This window comes from Primulina tabacum, chromosome 17 (genome assembly GCF_025594145.1).
Source record: "Primulina tabacum isolate GXHZ01 chromosome 17, ASM2559414v2, whole genome shotgun sequence".
Classification (NCBI taxonomy): Eukaryota; Viridiplantae; Streptophyta; class Magnoliopsida; order Lamiales; family Gesneriaceae; genus Primulina; species Primulina tabacum.
The window spans coordinates 15,048,344-15,065,382 of NC_134566.1; the positions used below are offsets into that span (position 1 = coordinate 15,048,344).

A 17,039-nucleotide genomic window follows, 5' to 3' on the forward strand; every position below is an offset into this window, starting at 1 on the left:
TACTCTTAGTATAAAAAATAATAATTTTTCATAGATGACCCAAATAAGAGACATGTCTCACAAAATACGACCTGTGACATCGTCTCACACAAATTTTTACCTTTTTAATTTGCATTCAATCAATATTCTTCTTGAATATTGACAAATTTTATATCTTAGATAAATATTGTTGACAGACCAGACCGATAAAAAATTTTCAAGAATTTTGACAAACCTTGGAAGCTCAATATTTTTATTATATATTGATAAATCTTAGATCTTTATATTTTATTCGTAGATTTGTCAATATATCAACATAAATATTTCAAGAGCTTCAATATTAAATTTCAATATTCTGCTACTTCTCGGTATTAATATAAATTATAAATATTAAAATTTGTGTCAATTCAGGAGCATCAACATCAATCTAAATATTGTGTTTCTTCGAGAGTATTATAGACTTCTATTTATAGAGTACATTTACAGAGTTCGAATAATTGATAACATGATAAATGAAAATTTTATCTCAAATCATTTTATCTCAATAATTATTTGCAACACTTCATCTGTAACATAATCGTTAAATTTTTTAAATTAAAATAAAAACATAACAAAAAGAAAATTTCGAAGTTGGGTCGGCCCAAAGCTGTGGCCTTGCTCGATGGCCCATAAGTCCCCTAATCCTACCTGTAATCGTAGTTACTCCAACTTTCAACAGAAGACGGTGTCGTTTCTGAGGCAGCGTAGAACGTTTGTCCAAGGCATTAATTTTTGTCTTCAAACCCTAGATAAATAACCCTCAAGTTATTTTTCTCTCCACCGAGAGAGAGGTACTGCTTCTCACGTGTAAGGTGTGAAATTCAAACCAATCGTATTTTTCGCTCGATTTTCAATTATTTGGAGGAGGCTCATGGGTGATGTTAGGTTCAATGGTTATGTAAAGACCGAGATGATTGTTCGACTGTTTTGTTCTTGTTTTTCCCTAAAATAGTTATTTGTAGGCGAATCATATGTCCGAGGCTCTAAATTTGGGTGAACTGTTGAATGAGATCATCAAGATCATGTACTCTGAACATCTTTATATCCGTTTGTTGTTTATTATTCTTAGATTTAGTATCTGGTGATTTTGGTTTTCTTAGGTTATGGTTTATGCTCTATATGCATTATTTATTTGTTTTTTTGTTTTGATCAACCATGCTAAATTACGCGGATTGATTATTGTTCTTCTGATAATTTAACTGGGTTTTGTGTTGGTGATTGGTCTATGGTTTCGTAACTAATGAAAGTGACATTTATTTTATCACGGGTATGTATTTGACTGTTGATACTTCCACATATTGCATGGCTTTTTATGTTTTTGTTTGGATTTTAGGTTGTTGATTCTGCATTCTGTTTTCTATGTAAACTTAATGTTGTTACTTTTTTCCATCAGCTGTTAGTGGCTACCCCATCTAGGATATGCTGTACCGTGTTGTTAGTGGTAGACGGAGCACTAATAATTTGATTGGGATCTCATTCCATTTCGTATTTGTGGTGTTGATATTAGAACTTTGTCAGAGTTTATTACTATTCATGATTCTCAGTGTTGTTGTGATGGTTGCCGCTTCTATGTTTGTTTTCGTAACATTCAATACCTCACAAGTGATATTTCTCGAAAGGGGTGGTTATTAATTGGCTCTCACTTTTATCGGAGATAGCAAAATTGGAAAGAAGTGCATGGACTCGTTTTTTATACTTTAAATTGGAGTTAGTTGTTTTTTTTCTTAAATTGAGGTAAAACAGCTTAGATGGGTCGCGCTAACTTTGAAAATTAGAGTTGTCAATTGTGGGTCGATGAATTTACGGGTTTTTTATATGTTCCTCGGAATCGCTTCATCTTTGTTTTCAACATTTGTTCTATTAGGCTGAAGTTTGAACAAAATTGTCATTTGTTGGATCTATTTGGGGAAATTAGTGAACCATTTTTTTTACGGTTAAATTGTTAGCAGTGCAAGTAATACTGATATTTATGGCATAATATTGTTTGGTCCATGTGTATTGTACTTACATGAAAACCAATCCATCCTCCGGTCCTTGAATACCAAAAATAATAAATTGGGAAAGCTATAAATGGTTGGTTTGGTTCTCTGTTTGAATCAATGTAGGTCTATAAATTCAGTTCCGAAGAAGACGAATGCTGTCTTATATACTGATCGTATGCTTTGTCTTGGCATTTGTGTCTAAACAAATCGCAGTTATCACCACTGACTCTCTATGAGATAGTCAACATTCCCAGCGCGCTGCGCATTATACCTGAGGTTGAGGTTGATCGTTCTCTTTAAAGATAAAAACCATGTGTATTTACCACCGTTCTGCATTGTGCAGATTCTTCAAGATGATTGGGTGTTTCAACTTGTTTAGAGTGTGGCACGTTGCATGAATTTTTTTTAACAGCTGTCCTCACTGTCATATGCTTACAATGTGTAATGACAAGCAGATATAACACTTATTAGCTTCCTTTACCATCATGCTTACAATTTGTTCAGGCAAACTGATGTTAATTTCTAGGTTTAATATCAGTTGTGTTACCTGTTTCTGGATTCACAGTATGTATTAGCATAACCTTAAATAGTCAACTGTTTTTGTTTGTGTTCTGTTGGTGTTTTTCGTTTGTTTCAATGATATAATTAACGTTTTTTCATCATCATTGTAAACAGAATAATATTTTCTTAAGCTCACTCATACATTACTAAGTTTATAATTAATAGAATATTGTGAATGATACAAAGCAAAAACAATTTAGACATAAATTTGAAACAATGTGAATAGCTATAGTTAGAAATCATTCTGGTAAAGATAAGAGTTATTTCAATATAATTTGTAGTTGTAATATCACAAATATTTTGACTGTTATTTTAATTAAATGGTAATAACTATGTTGTGTATCCTACATGATAACTTTTTTTTAGTCATTTTTGTTTTTGTTATTTAATGTACATTGATTGTTTTTCTTTATATTATTGCATTACCTAAAAAATGTTTTATGGGTGTTACTTTTGATTTATTTATTAGAATGTTAATTAATATAATCACACACATAAAAGTGATCTCCCGTTGGTCTATTACCTTTTTAGTGTTTTGACATCGAAAAGTGTGTGGGAGTACTCCAGAACGTAAATTGTTTCTATCTTTGAGTGAAAAACTTTTTACTTCCTAAGAGACACCTATTTAGTTGTTTCTCGAAAACAAAAAACGTTGTTCCTCGAGCACAGACAAGAAACTGAAAATCACTGTAACTTCCAAACATACCCATGAGTATCAACCTTGTGCTTCAATTGAGTTTAGTCAGATAATGAGTCAAACTGTTGAGGTCTATACTTTCTCCTATAAGATGTGGAAATGTAATTATGTGAAATTATGGATCTGCTCGTTGCTTTGTTGCAATGTGCGATGTGGTTGAAATGAAACGATATGATTTTGCCTTCCCGTTCATCATAGATATTAGTTTTTTAAATTTTCCCACGTGCCATCTCTTAAACCAAGATACCCTACTTAACCACATTTATCTAAGTTTTCAATGACCTATTATTCCATCAACTCCTTCCATTAACTTGTCAATCTAAGAGATGTTAGATTGGGGCCTTGTTTAGTCTCTTCTTCATATGACCAAATCATGTTAGACTTATGTCCCTAATTTTGGGACTACACCTAAATAGTTCATACTCTTTTCATTCCTAATCTATCCTTGCCCGTTTTGCCACACATCCATCTTAATATACACAAAAGTTTTGATTAAATCAATTATCAACTGATTCCTATTGACAAGTTGTTTTATTTTATTTAATGGCATGATCGTGGGTCCTGAAGGATCTTTGATAAGGGGACTGCCTCCCTTCAAAAAGTTGTTTTTACCTCTCGTTATTTGACCGAAGCACCAACACTCTTAAACTTACTGTGGAGTGCAGCATGATCTTGTAGTGTTGCTACCATGTTGCTGAACTAAGTTTTAGCTTTGCCTTTGGAACTTGTTATCTGTGTGATTTCTTTTTGTTCCAATCTCACGAATACATGTCTCTTTGCAGTCTAAGTTGAGATGGCAGGAAGAAATCGTGCTCGTGAATCATTCGATCACAGGCGTGGATATCCCCCAGAAGGACCTATTGTTCGAGTACCTTTGGCCCGTCCAGTTCCTCCTCATCCTGCTCTGTTAGAGGAAGAACTTGAAATCCAACATGTTGAGCTTCGCAGACTTCTGGGTGAAAACCGTAGACTTTTTGAGGATCGAATTTCTTTAGAACGAGAGTTAACTGCTGCTAAGGAAGAGGTCCGCCGCATGAATCTTGCCATTGCTGATATTCACACTGAACAAGACCTGCAATCTAGGGAGCTTACGGAAAGGAGTATGAAGCTGAAGGCCGATCTTCGTGCAACCGAGCCTCTAAAAAGTGAAGCAGCACAACTTCGAGCTGAAGTTCAGAGACTGAGCACCATTAAGCAAGATTTGTCTGCGAAGGTTCATTCTCTCTCTCAAGAACTCGCAAAGCTGCAACGTGATAACCGTCACATTCCTGTTTTGAGGACTGAGATCGATGGACTGCATCAGGAACTGTTGCGCGCTAAGTTTCGTCTCGCAATTTTTCATATTTCTATGAAAGTTTTTTCACCTCTTTTTGTTAGGAATTTTTTTTATGTTTTCATGATATTTTCGAACCTTAATCAAGTGCCATTGATGTTTAGAAATGCCATTGATTACGAAAAGAATGCAAACATTGAGCTGAGAGAACAGAGACAGGCAATGGAAAAGAACATGGTCACAATGGCACGTGATGTTGAAAAGCTTCGTTCTGAGCTGGCAAATTCTGGTGCTAGATCTTGGAGTTCAGGTGGATACTTTTTCATGTCATGTTTTTGCAAGGCTTTTTCAAACTTCGCATGACACTTATTTTAAATGAAAATTGTGAAAACTTTCCAGTCTCTCTTCTTGTTTTCCTCTTGTGAAATGAATATATTGAGATTTGATAATGCTTTTTGATACTATTTGTGGTCCATTGCTAACTTGCTACATAGAAATGCCCATCTCCTTTCCAGTTCACAGTTTATGTTATTCTATTACTGGATAGTGAGTACATTTTCTGTTACATAGTTGTATAGTATCTGTTGGTTCAGAATTCAACATATATTTTTTTCATATATTTTCTTCATTTACTATGTAGATTGTTGTAATGGTTTTGGAACAAGTCATATACTTTAGACTTCTTTAGGAGAAATGAGACTTTTCTGTTTGTTTGTCATTTGCTATCTAGTACATATATTCCAATGTTACTTGGTGCTTTTCCTTATTATTTTCCTTTCTGAATTTAAAAATGCAAACTTCACCATGTTGTTGATCAAAATTTTCAAGTTATTTGGTCTTGTTAACCTCTAAACTGCAACTTAGTAATACCGAAAAGTCTTCCGTTTGCTGGAGGTTCATGATTTTTAACGAATTGCTTAATTTGGGTTGCTAATGTGGCTTTTGGTACTAATTACTTTTGCTTAATTTGGCCCAGAATTTGTGGTTAATAGATTATTGTTTACTTGCATGTTCCTCATTCTTAAGTTCATTTATATGATAGTAGGACAGCAATAAATATGCCAATAACATGCAGATGGTTTATTCCAAAAGTTACTTTTGGTCGTGTGTCTGCAAGCTTTGAATGTTCTATGGTGTAATATAAGCCTTATAATAAAAGGTGAACGGTGTAAATGATTGCCTACCACCACCTTTGGACTGAAATTTTTGTCATTTGTTCCCTATTCAGCTAATTGTTTTGTTTGTTATTAGCGGTGGCAGACCTCTATTACATCAACTAGGCTAAATGAAATTTTCTAGCATGACTGTTATTGACTTGGAAAGGGCTTAAATTCCTTTTGACAGCAACCATATATATATATATATATTTGTATTCTTGAAAATCATCCTCTCCTTTTATCAATCCATCCTCTACGATTTATTCAATTAGTCTGTTTGACGCTAAATTTAACTTATTATCGTGCTTATGTTGTTATATTCATCATCTTGATTTTGCCTATCTGGCTGTTAAGGTGGACCGTTTGGAATGATGGAGTTCGGCAATCCCAGTTCTAGCTTTCCTGCTCCTTACGAAAATGAATATGGGATTCATCAGGTTTAGATTTAATAATCAAATACACCAGATTTTCATTCTTTTTCACTTGAGACATTTTGTGTGAGGAGCTATTTTGTTTTTTGACCTTTACTGTTTTGTTACAGGGTGCTATAAATAAGGTTGGTCCATATGGATCAGGTTCTGCTTCCTGGGGTGGCCTTGAAAAACCGCGGATGACTCGACGTTGAGATGTGGATGGATGTGAAGGAAACCTCTTGTGAGCTTAAATCAAGAGTCTTGTTTTCTGAAGCTCAATAGTGAAGTGAAAGAGAGTGTGATTTCATGAATTTGTGCGTACTAAGACCAGTAGCCTAATTATATATAAATTTATGCCTTTACTTACCTTTATAGGAGATTAACACTTCTATCTTTTATCTTATGCTATCATCTGTCTTTATATGACTCTAATTCCGCTCAATAGCATTTTCATGCTGCCTTGGCTGGTTTTTGCCTTAAATTTGTGGTTTCGCAGTTTCTGTTTTATCAAATCATTACGTCATTAAATCATATATACATCCTCTTTAAAAAAAAAATCATCTCTGCATCTTGTTGGTTGGTTTCTAGATTAGATGTACGATTGATGAAGTTGCAGGGTGGATTTCTCGTCGAAGTTAAGCAGTTTTGAGAGAAGAGGTGTGATTTTATGGTTGAGGGAGAGTTTTCCATCCAGAGGTCGCTCGAATGGAGTTGAAATGGTTTGGTGGTGAAAATGTACTGCAGACGATGTACTTTATGCTTTTTGTAGTGAATTTGGTTATGTGAAAAAGCCAAACATTGTAATGTTGGTGGAGGTTCCTTTCGAGCTATTGATGACTTTTCTCCATATTTAATCCGTTTTGAATCACACGAAAGATGCGGCCATGGCGTGATCTTGACATAAGGAGTCACTTGCTTGTTTGGCTTCTCGGGGAAATTTGTTGAATTAGAATGTCCTTAGATGCTTCGTAAGAGTTAATTTGATATGCGGTATCTTTTCAAGTTGTAGTGGATAGATAGTTCACCTAGAAGGTTGCCGTGAAACCAAATATATAATAATAAAAATTTTCATTTGAATGCCCCGAGAGGATCTAATGGAAATCATATTTCTGTATCTAACCAGTTAGAATGTGATGTGTGCTACTTTTCATTGGCATAGGAGCTTGGATTTGGTCTTTGTTAAGACAGAGATGCATGTCGACAGATCTGATCTTTATAGCAGCATATCCGATAGAGTAAACTTATGCAAATATTGAGGTTTGTGATATTTTTTGTCATGGATTAAAGACTCCAGTTACCACTGGAAAATTGCCGCTGCCTTTGTGATCTCGATCCACAACTGAACTTTGACCACCAAGATCGTGTCTTAATTTTGTTTTGGGCGTGTTATAGTAAGATATTTGCTGTGAATGAGAATGAGTTTCTGTTATATGTCGGTAAAAACCGTGTTTAGGAATGATTATTCCATTGAATCGCCGATATGCTGCAAAGAAATCTCTGGAAGGTTGTGCAATACTAGTTTAGGTCGAATATCTTGCGCTGGAGTTACCTGTGCGACTGTTGTATTGATATGGTGCTGCTATTAGAATTTTTATAGGGCTCATCCAGAGAGCTTGTTTAGTGACATCTGAGAAGCTGGGAAATGAAATATTTTCATGGTTTAGTCATAATTTTGGTCACTGGAAGTTGGAAAGTTCACTTCATTTTCTTTGAAGGAGCACCTAGGAACTGCCTATATAGGCTTACTGCTGCAAGTGTCGAATCTGTTCTTATTTATTTGACTCGTCGTTTCATCTTTCGGCCTGTCCAGACTTTAGCAATAGTAGCACCTTGCAAATGAGCAAGAAGTTCCCATTTAGTTGCCATTTTTGTGTTTCCCTGGATGCTTTCTATGTAGTCGAGTAGCTTTTGCTATCTCTGTGGTAAACAAGGTGCCCTATAAGTCACCATGATCGTGGAACAACGGAAAGAAGAAGTGGTGATGGCTGCTGTATGATGAAGCTGGCTTCACTACATAGGCAAGTATCCTCCTGTTAAATAGGTAATGTGTCATGACTAGTTTGTAATTTATATCTATATGATTATGCTCGGGTGCTTCCCCTTCCCCTTCCCCTTCCCCTTCCCGTCACTGGCTCATACAGTTGCCTTCTCTTAATCAAGACTGCGTAAGGACTTCTTGAATTATTTGTCCTGATCTGGTTTAATATAATGCTTAACATTTTCATCATGCTGAATGTAATTGAGAAGTTTGATAGTTGAGTGCAGGTATAGTATTACCGTTTTTCCAAATTATATGGTTTTTTCGCTCTGGCTCCCTTTCCCTCTTGTTATTTTCAATTCCAAGATTCACAAAAAAACAGAAAGGCAAGGAGATAGTAAGCGGCTTTGCCGTGGTTCTCCAGGAAATGCGATCTTAGGTTTTTGGAGCTAGGAAATATGAGAAAATATCTGAGCTGGTTTGGTGTGTTAACATGGGATCTATTCCACGAAGTTGTGATATGTTTGGATAGGTGAACTGAATTAGAACTTCCCCATGCAACATTCATCATGTAATCGATTGGCCTCATCATCTATATTATCGGCAGATATGTTATTGGTTTACCATCTGTGTGATTTTCACCAATCTGGTTATTCAGAGGTTTCTGCTTGTACAGTTTAAAAGAAATTATAGAACCGATTATCTCCTGGGAAGTATCCTTTGAGACAATGAAAACTCTTATCTCATAGTCGATAGAAAGGAGATTAATATGGATTGAATCGAATGATGTTCTCAATGATGCAATAAGACACCGTGCATGAAGTTATTGTAGGTGACGAGACCCTATTTTTATTATTATCACATGTTGAATTTATAATTTGGTGCAAGTGGCCTTTAAGTTGGTCTTCTATTACATGCTTGTTCCAGCCACCATTGGAGGGGGACAGATTGATTAGAGTTTGGGCTTTGGAGAAGTCTTTATATGCAGTGATCTAATGAATTTCGGGAGTTAATTATCCATAGGAATATTATGTCAAAGCAATCTTGGTGGTGTAATGTTGTTTCTCTTAACATTTTTAGCGGAGACAAGTGAGCAGGCCACAATACCAGGTTAAGCAATCCACACATTTCCATTGTTGTTACTTGTTTTGGGATGACTTGCGACATAATCATCTGTGGTGATTGGATTATAATCTATTAGAAAGTTGGTCAAGGAGGAATATATTTTCTTGGAGGTATTACCAAAGTTAGTGTTTGAATTCCAAATTCCCTAGGCGAATCAAGGGTAACATTTTATTGCGTCCAGCCATGTCTGTTTCTGTTGTGAATACTTCGATGATTTTGTTTAGGATTATCGAGTTGGCTCTTGCTTTCTCTTTTGATTACTTTATCGAATTAATAGTGTTGTTCAAGGATATCAAATGGTTGTTTTGGCTATAATTTTTCTTGTTATGTTTTTAGAAGTCTCACCTTTAGTTTTATTACTGTCATCGTTTTCTCTAACACATATTTACTGTTTCTGTTTGCTCTTCTTGCAGATTGGGAAATTGCTTTTATCGAAATTCTCCTGAAAGATATGGTAATTGGACCAGGTACATGTTTTGACCATAGGTTCCAAAATAACGGTTGCAAACTGAGTTTCTTTGATCGTTGATTGGTGATTTATTTTATCTGGCTTTATGAATGTTTCTATTCCAAAAAAATCAGTCTCGCGATGTTTTGTTTGATCTGGAAAGTCAATAAAAATAATGGAAATAAAATAATGTCTTGATACTTAGGAAGTACAAATTTATGTGGGTCTATGCATGTGATTCAGATGTGTCTGCATTGAGAATTCTCCAAACTCCTTCAGTTACCCACTGTGGGCACATGAATACTTGTCAAATATTTTGTTATTCTAATTTGACACACTAAAATTCTGTTAGGATAAGGATGTAAACGAACCAAATCGAGCCGAACAATATTAGGCTCGAGCTCTTGTTCGGCTCGTTTAAGATATATATAAGCTTGAGCTCGAATCATAGTTGTCAAGAGCGCAAGACGCGCCAAGGCGCACAAGGGCCATGGAGCCTGAGGCGCAAGGCAAGTCACGCACCTTATTGAAGTGAGGCTCACATTTTTAAATTTTTTAAAAATGTATTTATCTTAGAATAAATATATTAATATATGAGATAATTAAGTCACGGTTTCACACAACAAAAAAAATAATTAATAAGTTCATAGTAATTTGTAACATGATTAAAATTATTCAATCATCCAAATAAAATTCATCTTCTTCCATCGAATCATCAGAGACCCCAGAACTTTCGGACTTGTATTTTTCTTAGTCTTCATCATTTTCTTGATCAACATCAATTTTTTCGTCCTCTTCATCCTAAAGATGTGAAATCATTCTTTTCTAGTTGTTTTGGATGTAGATGCCCTCACCTCGTCCTTCTGTTCAGAGCTCTCTTCTTCTGATTCCGACGTTGGGTTGCTAGGGTTTGGGCTTTTTGCCTTAAACAAGTAAAAAAGAAAAATCACAACTTCCAAGGCTAGTCCAGGTGAGTGCCTAGGCTTGCCTTAATGAATCATTGCGCCTGGGGTCCCAGGTGCAAGGTCCTCGCCATAGGCGGAGGCGCTCGCCTTTTGACAACTATGACTCGAATCGAGCTTTTATCAGAGGTTCGAGCTCGAATCGTTTGAAATTACAAAGCTCTTGAATAGCTCGAGATTGGTTTGTTAATAGCTCATTTATTATGTTTAACGAGTTTGACTCGAGCTAAGCTCGTTAAGCGAGTTCGTTTTCGAGCTCGTCAAATATACAATTGAGCTAACGTTTGAGCTTAATTCTAGCTCGTTAAAGATAGAATCGAGCTCGAGATACAATAAAATGTATATTATTTATTGTATATCTATAAACTAATTTTAAATTAAGACAGAAAAGGGTAAATTTATTAATATATAGCCAAAACAACCAATCTAACAACTAAAAAAAACGAAAACTCGGTACATCAATGAACATTTCTTAGTTGTAGCAAATTTATCAATCTCATGTAATTTACTGGAAATGGTTCATACCATACTAAAATTTGATTTTACAATTTATTTGATTAATGATAAGTTTATTTTTATTACTATAAACCTATAAAATTATGTTATTATACTATGAATTTTCTTGATTATATATAATTATTTAATTAATATTTTTAGATATGCCAATGTGCAACCCGATAAGAAGCTTTCCTCCTTGCACGAATGACATGTGATCTATGTCTTTGTTCGACGTCACCCGTTAGGGATTCCTCAAGACAGGTGCGTCGACAGACTCTTCTCTTCTAGTTTCCCCCGCGGATGTGTGGATTAAAAAGAAGGTATAACGAGAGGAAAGACTAATCACTATAGTTGAGTGATACTGATAAGTCCACGAGTTCTTAGGATTTGTGCGCCAGCTGACGGCAATGTCGTTATAAGATTTAGATTATATTTTTTTATTTATTATGCTAGTTTTTAAAAGAATGTTTCGGCATAATATATACAAGTTTATTCAAATTTGCAATCGGCTTAGTAGTGCAAGTTCATATTATTTTAATGGTTCAGTGTTTTTAAATGAAGTCGTTGATATGTTTTGTTGAGTTTTATGTATAATTATGTTTTTTTAAAAATAATATTTTAGTATAATAATTTATAGATTTACTAAACCTGCCTAGTGGTTTAAATTTTGGAGGGAGAAAAGAGGATAACTTGGTGCATTTGTTTTATGTTCTGTTATGTTATTTTATGTGTTTAATGAATATTTTAGTATAGTGATCTGCAAATTAAATTTAAAAAACAATTGTGGTTAAGTAGTGTAAATCACATCTTCTTTCAACAAGGTCTTGTTTTCAAATAATCAAATCCTTACAAATGCATTAATACTAATAATTTTATTTGTGAACTCAACGAATGAGCTGAGCTCGAGCTCACGAGTCATGGTAGACAAGCATATTCACGATTATGTAGACGAGCCAAGCTCGAAACAGATAAACGTGCCAAACTCAAGCTTGAGCTTGCGACACATATACACTAACATGTTTTCGACGAACAGGCTCCCGAGCTCACGAGCCCAATATCCTTATGTTCGAGCTCGGGTCGGCTTGATAAGATTAAAAGAACGAGCTTTTCATCGAGCTAAACTCCGAATAGCTTGCGAGCTGTTTGGTTCGTTTACATTACTAGTTAAGGACACCCTGAATTAACCAAAATGGCATAATTTGGTTAAATTCTCATAATTCGAGATGCCGTCATTATGTGCTGAATGAATAATTGAATAGAAGAAAGCCATAGAAATTTTGATGATTTTGTATTACATGTTCTGAATTCAGGAAGGACGACCATGAGGTTCCTCTTCTTTTTTGCCTGTAGAAAAATGTTTATACCTGGGACGTTAGGTTTTTGACTGCCAATACAAACTGAATATGAGTGTTTTGATCTGTTGGGGTTTTCAACCCAAAGTACTTTTTTTTTTTCCAATATCGGGCATCTTTAGTTAACTTTGTTGCGGCGTAGCACTAGCACGAAACTTCTTTTCTTTACCTTGTAAAAAGCCTGCCTTATTTGTTTATTATGGACACTAGCGGGGTAATTTGATATACCACCAGGCACAACACCCCCTATATTAAAATAATAGTCTTTTACCCCCCCCCCCCCCCCCCCCCCCCCAACCCTTGTTTTGAAAAATGAGATTTAAAATTGCTGGCATATTAATATTTACTTACAAAGTGCATACACAAGCACGACTGAATATGCCAGGGGTTTTGTGCTCATTTTTCAAAACACAGGGTGTGAAAAATCATTAATTTAATACAGGGTATTCTATTTTTTAGGTTTTATAAAGGGTGGTATATGTGCCATTATCCACCAGTGGTATTGGTCAGGGGCAAACTTCAAATTTTAGTTGCGGTGCACGGGCAGGGTTGCTTTAGTGCATTTTGAGCAGAGGGGTCTCAAACTGATTTTTGTGTGGAAAAATTACAAATGCATAAACATTTTTTTTTGAATAAATTGGCCCTGTTATTATTGTTTTGTTGTTGGCAATTCTAAATTTCTAATTGATTTCTTTATGCAGATTTCGCCTGGCACCTACCGTTGAACTACAAATTCTACTTTCAATTTGTGAAACTGGTGCTGAGAAATGATGAAATCCGCTTATTACCACAATCCAATGGTTGGCAATACACGCGGAGTAGTTCCCCGAACTTCTTCCAGTGTAACATGGAATTTGCTGATGAAATCTATGGGATAAAACCCGTGTCACCTACCAGGAGCTGATGGGCAGACGGCTCATGTAGATGCTCTCCGCGAGAAGAAGCTTGATATTTTTTTTAGTTTCAAGTTTCTTCGTCGGATGCGGTAAATTGCATTCTTATTGTAATTTTTGAACCTCAGCTTTTTCCATGCCAATATTTTGCGACTTCCGCGAAGAAAAGAAGATTATTTTCCAATCAAAACTCCATTTGAACTTACTCTTCGGTATTTCTTGAAAATTCGAAGCAGATTGATGTGTTTGTTACGTATGTTAAAAACCAAAGGAAACTATCTGCACGTTATATACTGATCACGATGGTTTACAGATATCCTACAGAGCCTTGTCAGAACCAATGAATGATGATAAATCAAGCAGATGTGATAAAACCGAAGCCATAGCCCTTGCTATGTAGTAAATATGGATGACAAAACCCTGGATCTCTTCCCTCTCACCGGTGTTTTGGTGTCTGGAAAACAGCCCTCACCCTCTGCTAAGTCCTCAACGCGACCTTCTTTGGTTACATTGACAGGATAACTCACTAAATGGACACCTCCCATATCTTGTATCTCGTCCCGACTGTAACTTTCCCACATATCATCTCCCACCAGTCGAATACTTTGCACACACTTCAAACTTTGAGGCTCTCGGAAAACTTCATGAGCTTTTCCGGTATGTTCATACCATAGTGACATACGAAATGAAAGAATGTTCTTGTTGTCTGAATTGCTTTCCTCACTTCTTGAATGATAGCATCCTATCGCAATCTCGGTATCTCGTTGTCCATCCATCGATCTTTGGTTGATGTTTGCAGAACCAATTAGCAAGTAAGTATCGTCCACTGAAAACCAACAAATCACTAGTGAAACACCATTTAGCGAACAAAATTCATCTTAATTCAACCATGTTAAAAATGCATGCCAGCCTACTAACTTAACCAAGTGAGGAGCAATTACTCCTTGGGTATTGAAACTTGAATCATTTTGATTTTGAATGGGTGCTTGTGAAAGTGGGTTTTTGAATTCACAATTCACAAGTTCTATGATTACTTCTTACCTATCATGATCTTGGAGTGCACATAAACCATGAACCTTCTATGTTTCTGTGCATTCCAGTACTGTGTTCCTTGATGAGGTGAGTATGGAGGAACGAACTCTCCTTTTACCTCCTTTTCCTTATTAGCCAGGCAGAAGAAATTCAAGTAATCCCTTGGATGTTCTTGCCCACCAAATTTTTGAATCGCTTCTCCTAGAATTCCATACATCATTTTCATTGTTTCCCTCGTCCAGTGCAGTATGTCTTGCACCGTTTCACTATCTGCTGCTCCTTCAGGCCACATTGGTATCACCACATACACCGCAAACCGTTCCCTTGCCTTGATTTTGCTTGCTACTTTTAGTGCAATCTCAACAGGAATCAAGTTCCTACATCCGCAATGCTTGTTCGTATCCCAAAGATGACAACCTCCCATGAAATACTGATTCTCGACGTATATAAACCTTTCCGCACACCTGATTGCCTCGACATAAGCTTCGTGGATGCTTCGTTCAGTGGTAACGTTTTCAGTCGAAGGGTAAGCGGAAAGATGGTCAATTGACCGAAAAACTTGGACATTCCAATTTCTTTGAGGAGAACTGGTTATGGAATTAGGCTGCTGAGATAATTCTGGAACGGAACTGAGTTGAACTAGTAAGTTGTGATCACATTGTTTAGTCCATCTTTGCTCGAAATTGGTTAAAATGTCTCGTGCAGCTTGGCCAGTGACGCAGGCATGCGTATCATGCCATGGCTCTCTTGGCCCTCCTTTATGCAGATTCGCCCCTGGTAGACTGGTTTGGTAGAAATCGTAGCTATGGGATTCTGTGTTAAGTGTTCGAAAAAGTGAATGTTCTTCTGTGTCATACCTTCCATCACAGAGATCGAAACCACCAAGAAAGCTTGTGATTTCTCGATTTCTTGAAGAGGGAAGAACCCGAATATCCACTGTTATCGTCTTCTGATGATGGGCAAAGGCTGTTGGGAATTTGTTGTGCAGTCTAGGGCACAGTTTGCATATCACTTTAGTGTGCTTGAAATAGGCTAATGCATCTTCATCTTGAGTTCCCATGATCCCTTTATTCTTAATGACTGGCAGGGACGTTTCATCATCCCAAAGCATGATTCTCACCGCCACGCCTTCTTCTGCTTTTCGCTTCAATAATTCACCGAGCTTCACCCCTCGTGCATGAGGGATGTCTGTTTGAGGGTCTCGCACCTAAGTAATACGTACATGATGTGTCAGAAATCAAGAAAAGGAAATGGTGAATGCCAAGTATGAGGTTATGAACAGAGTTTTTGCACGTACTAGGGTCATTTTAGGATTTAATGACCATCCTGCAATATAAATCAAATGCTTTGCACCATCAATAGAAATATAAATATCTTCCCACAAATTTCTTGGCTTCTCACAAAGATTAAACGGCGGTTGAAACGTGGGACGATGATGAGCATCTTGATACAATTTGACACTGCAGTTCGACCTCAAGGGAAATGCAGCATTCTTAATCCCTTTGTACAACACTGTGTCCCAATTTTTTGCACTTTCTGCTTGTTTAAACCGTACAATAAACTGTAACTTGAGCTTCTTGTTTGGTTTTCCACTTGCTTTGGAGAGTGGGAAATAGCCATTGATTGAACTTTGTTCATGTAAAAGCTTGTTAGCTTGGATGTCGATTTTTCCCAAGACGGAACGTTTTCTTTTCATGGTAATTGTAATGGTTGTATTTAGTTGATGGGCGCAAAGGATTTGAAAGGTTTGGTTCCAAACACGGTCTCGTTCTTGCGTAGTTTTCGCCATTGTTTGATTGTCTACTTTGATTGACACATAGGTAGGCTTTCCACTCGCAGATATGCACTGCAAAAAACTTTATAAATTAAAGAAACTTCCATTTCGATAAATTTCCACAAGTCATTAGCAAAGTTTTCTTCGAGTGGGATGACTGCTCCTTGCAAAATCTTGGGATGGTTCGTAAATCTTCTAAATTTCTAGCTTATTACTTCAAAATGAGTTGCATTTTCTTACTCAAGGAGCTTTAGTTGAATTACAAATCTTCAATGTCCGCCTTAGTGTTTCTCATACATGCATATTCCGAGATGTACACGGTATGCTGGCTTAGCATCTTCTTGAAATAAAGTTTTTTCCTTAAAAACTTGTATCATTCTTAAAATAACCAGAAGAAAAAATGTTTCCTGTCTAAAATTTCTCAAAATGTAACTAAATTATGTACCTTGAATGGGAGGGATGGTTTGTTCACGGTGGCGCGAAAGATTGTTACTTCAAGCGTTCCATGAAAGAATGCGTGCTTGTGTTCCATCGACGTAGCTCGACTCTAACTTCTTAAAATCAATTTCTAGAATATAAATTCTTAGGATGGCCAAAAAATTTGAGGGGGTGAAAAGACCCTCTAAAATGAGTGAGAGGAGTTCCTTGAAATGCAATGAAATGAGCATTGCCAGTCCATATTGTGTGCGTATATATTGTATGATAAATAAATTCAGTTTGAGCTGTTATTGTAATTCAAGAAATCGAAGAAAACGTGTGAAGCATAGATTTTAAATCTTAAGAGGGAAATCAATAGTATGGCTTCTTGTTTTTCCTTTAAGCCCAAGTTTTAAAAGATCTAACATTTATAATGGTTTGTTTTTTATGTTCTAATTT

At 36.2% G+C, this 17,039-nt stretch overlaps 2 protein-coding genes across 5 annotated transcripts; one reads left to right on the forward strand and one right to left on the reverse strand.

Moving 5' to 3' along the window:
- Nucleotides 1-693: 693 nt before the first annotated feature.
- Nucleotides 694-13,528, forward strand: LOC142531773 (protein FLX-like 3). 4 transcript variants are annotated; one of them, XR_012816363.1, is made up of 8 exons: nucleotides 721-830; nucleotides 981-1,042; nucleotides 4,041-4,578; nucleotides 4,696-4,841; nucleotides 6,043-6,125; nucleotides 6,230-6,415; nucleotides 9,618-9,671; nucleotides 13,166-13,528. XR_012816363.1 is itself a non-coding variant. In XM_075638027.1 (5 exons), the coding sequence occupies exons 2-5, from the start codon at nucleotides 4,052-4,054 to the stop codon at nucleotides 6,311-6,313; spliced, it is 840 nt and encodes a 279-aa protein (XP_075494142.1). In that variant the 5' UTR covers nucleotides 694-830; nucleotides 4,041-4,051; the 3' UTR covers nucleotides 6,314-6,658. The 4 variants fall into 4 exon arrangements, 1 of the variants encoding a protein (XP_075494142.1); XR_012816362.1 differs by lacking the exon at nucleotides 981-1,042 and having other exon boundaries at nucleotides 694-830; XR_012816364.1 differs by lacking the exons at nucleotides 981-1,042; nucleotides 13,166-13,528 and adding an exon at nucleotides 10,005-10,154 and having other exon boundaries at nucleotides 694-830.
- Nucleotides 13,529-13,675: 147 nt separating this feature from the next.
- LOC142531772 (phospholipase D alpha 4) lies at nucleotides 13,676-16,824 on the reverse strand. The gene is made up of 4 exons (XM_075638026.1): nucleotides 16,609-16,824; nucleotides 15,687-16,235; nucleotides 14,399-15,596; nucleotides 13,676-14,183 (listed from the first exon to the last, which is right to left on the reverse strand). Exons 1-4 carry the CDS (start codon nucleotides 16,693-16,695, stop codon nucleotides 13,750-13,752), a joined length of 2,268 nt encoding a protein of 755 aa, XP_075494141.1. The 5' UTR covers nucleotides 16,696-16,824; the 3' UTR covers nucleotides 13,676-13,749.
- Between the last annotated feature and the right edge of the window lie 215 nt (nucleotides 16,825-17,039).

Bases quoted from the DNA above. Each gene is read 5' to 3' on its own strand.
- LOC142531772 (XM_075638026.1), bottom strand. From the start codon at position 16,695: ATGGAACACAAGCACGCATTCTTTCATGGAACGCTTGAAGTAACAATC. The intron at 16,236-16,608 runs GTACATAATTTA...AGTTTTTTGCAG, and splicing joins AACCATCCCTCCCATTCAAG to TGCATATCTGCGAGTGGAAA. The intron at 14,184-14,398 runs GTAAGAAGTAAT...GTTGGTTTTCAG, and splicing joins GCACTCCAAGATCATGATAG to TGGACGATACTTACTTGCTA.
- LOC142531773 (XM_075638027.1), top strand. From the start codon at position 4,052: ATGGCAGGAAGAAATCGTGCTCGTGAATCATTCGATCACAGGCGTGGA. The intron at 4,842-6,042 runs GTGGATACTTTT...CTGGCTGTTAAG, and splicing joins TGCTAGATCTTGGAGTTCAG to GTGGACCGTTTGGAATGATG. The intron at 6,126-6,229 runs GTTTAGATTTAA...GTTTTGTTACAG, and splicing joins ATGAATATGGGATTCATCAG to GGTGCTATAAATAAGGTTGG.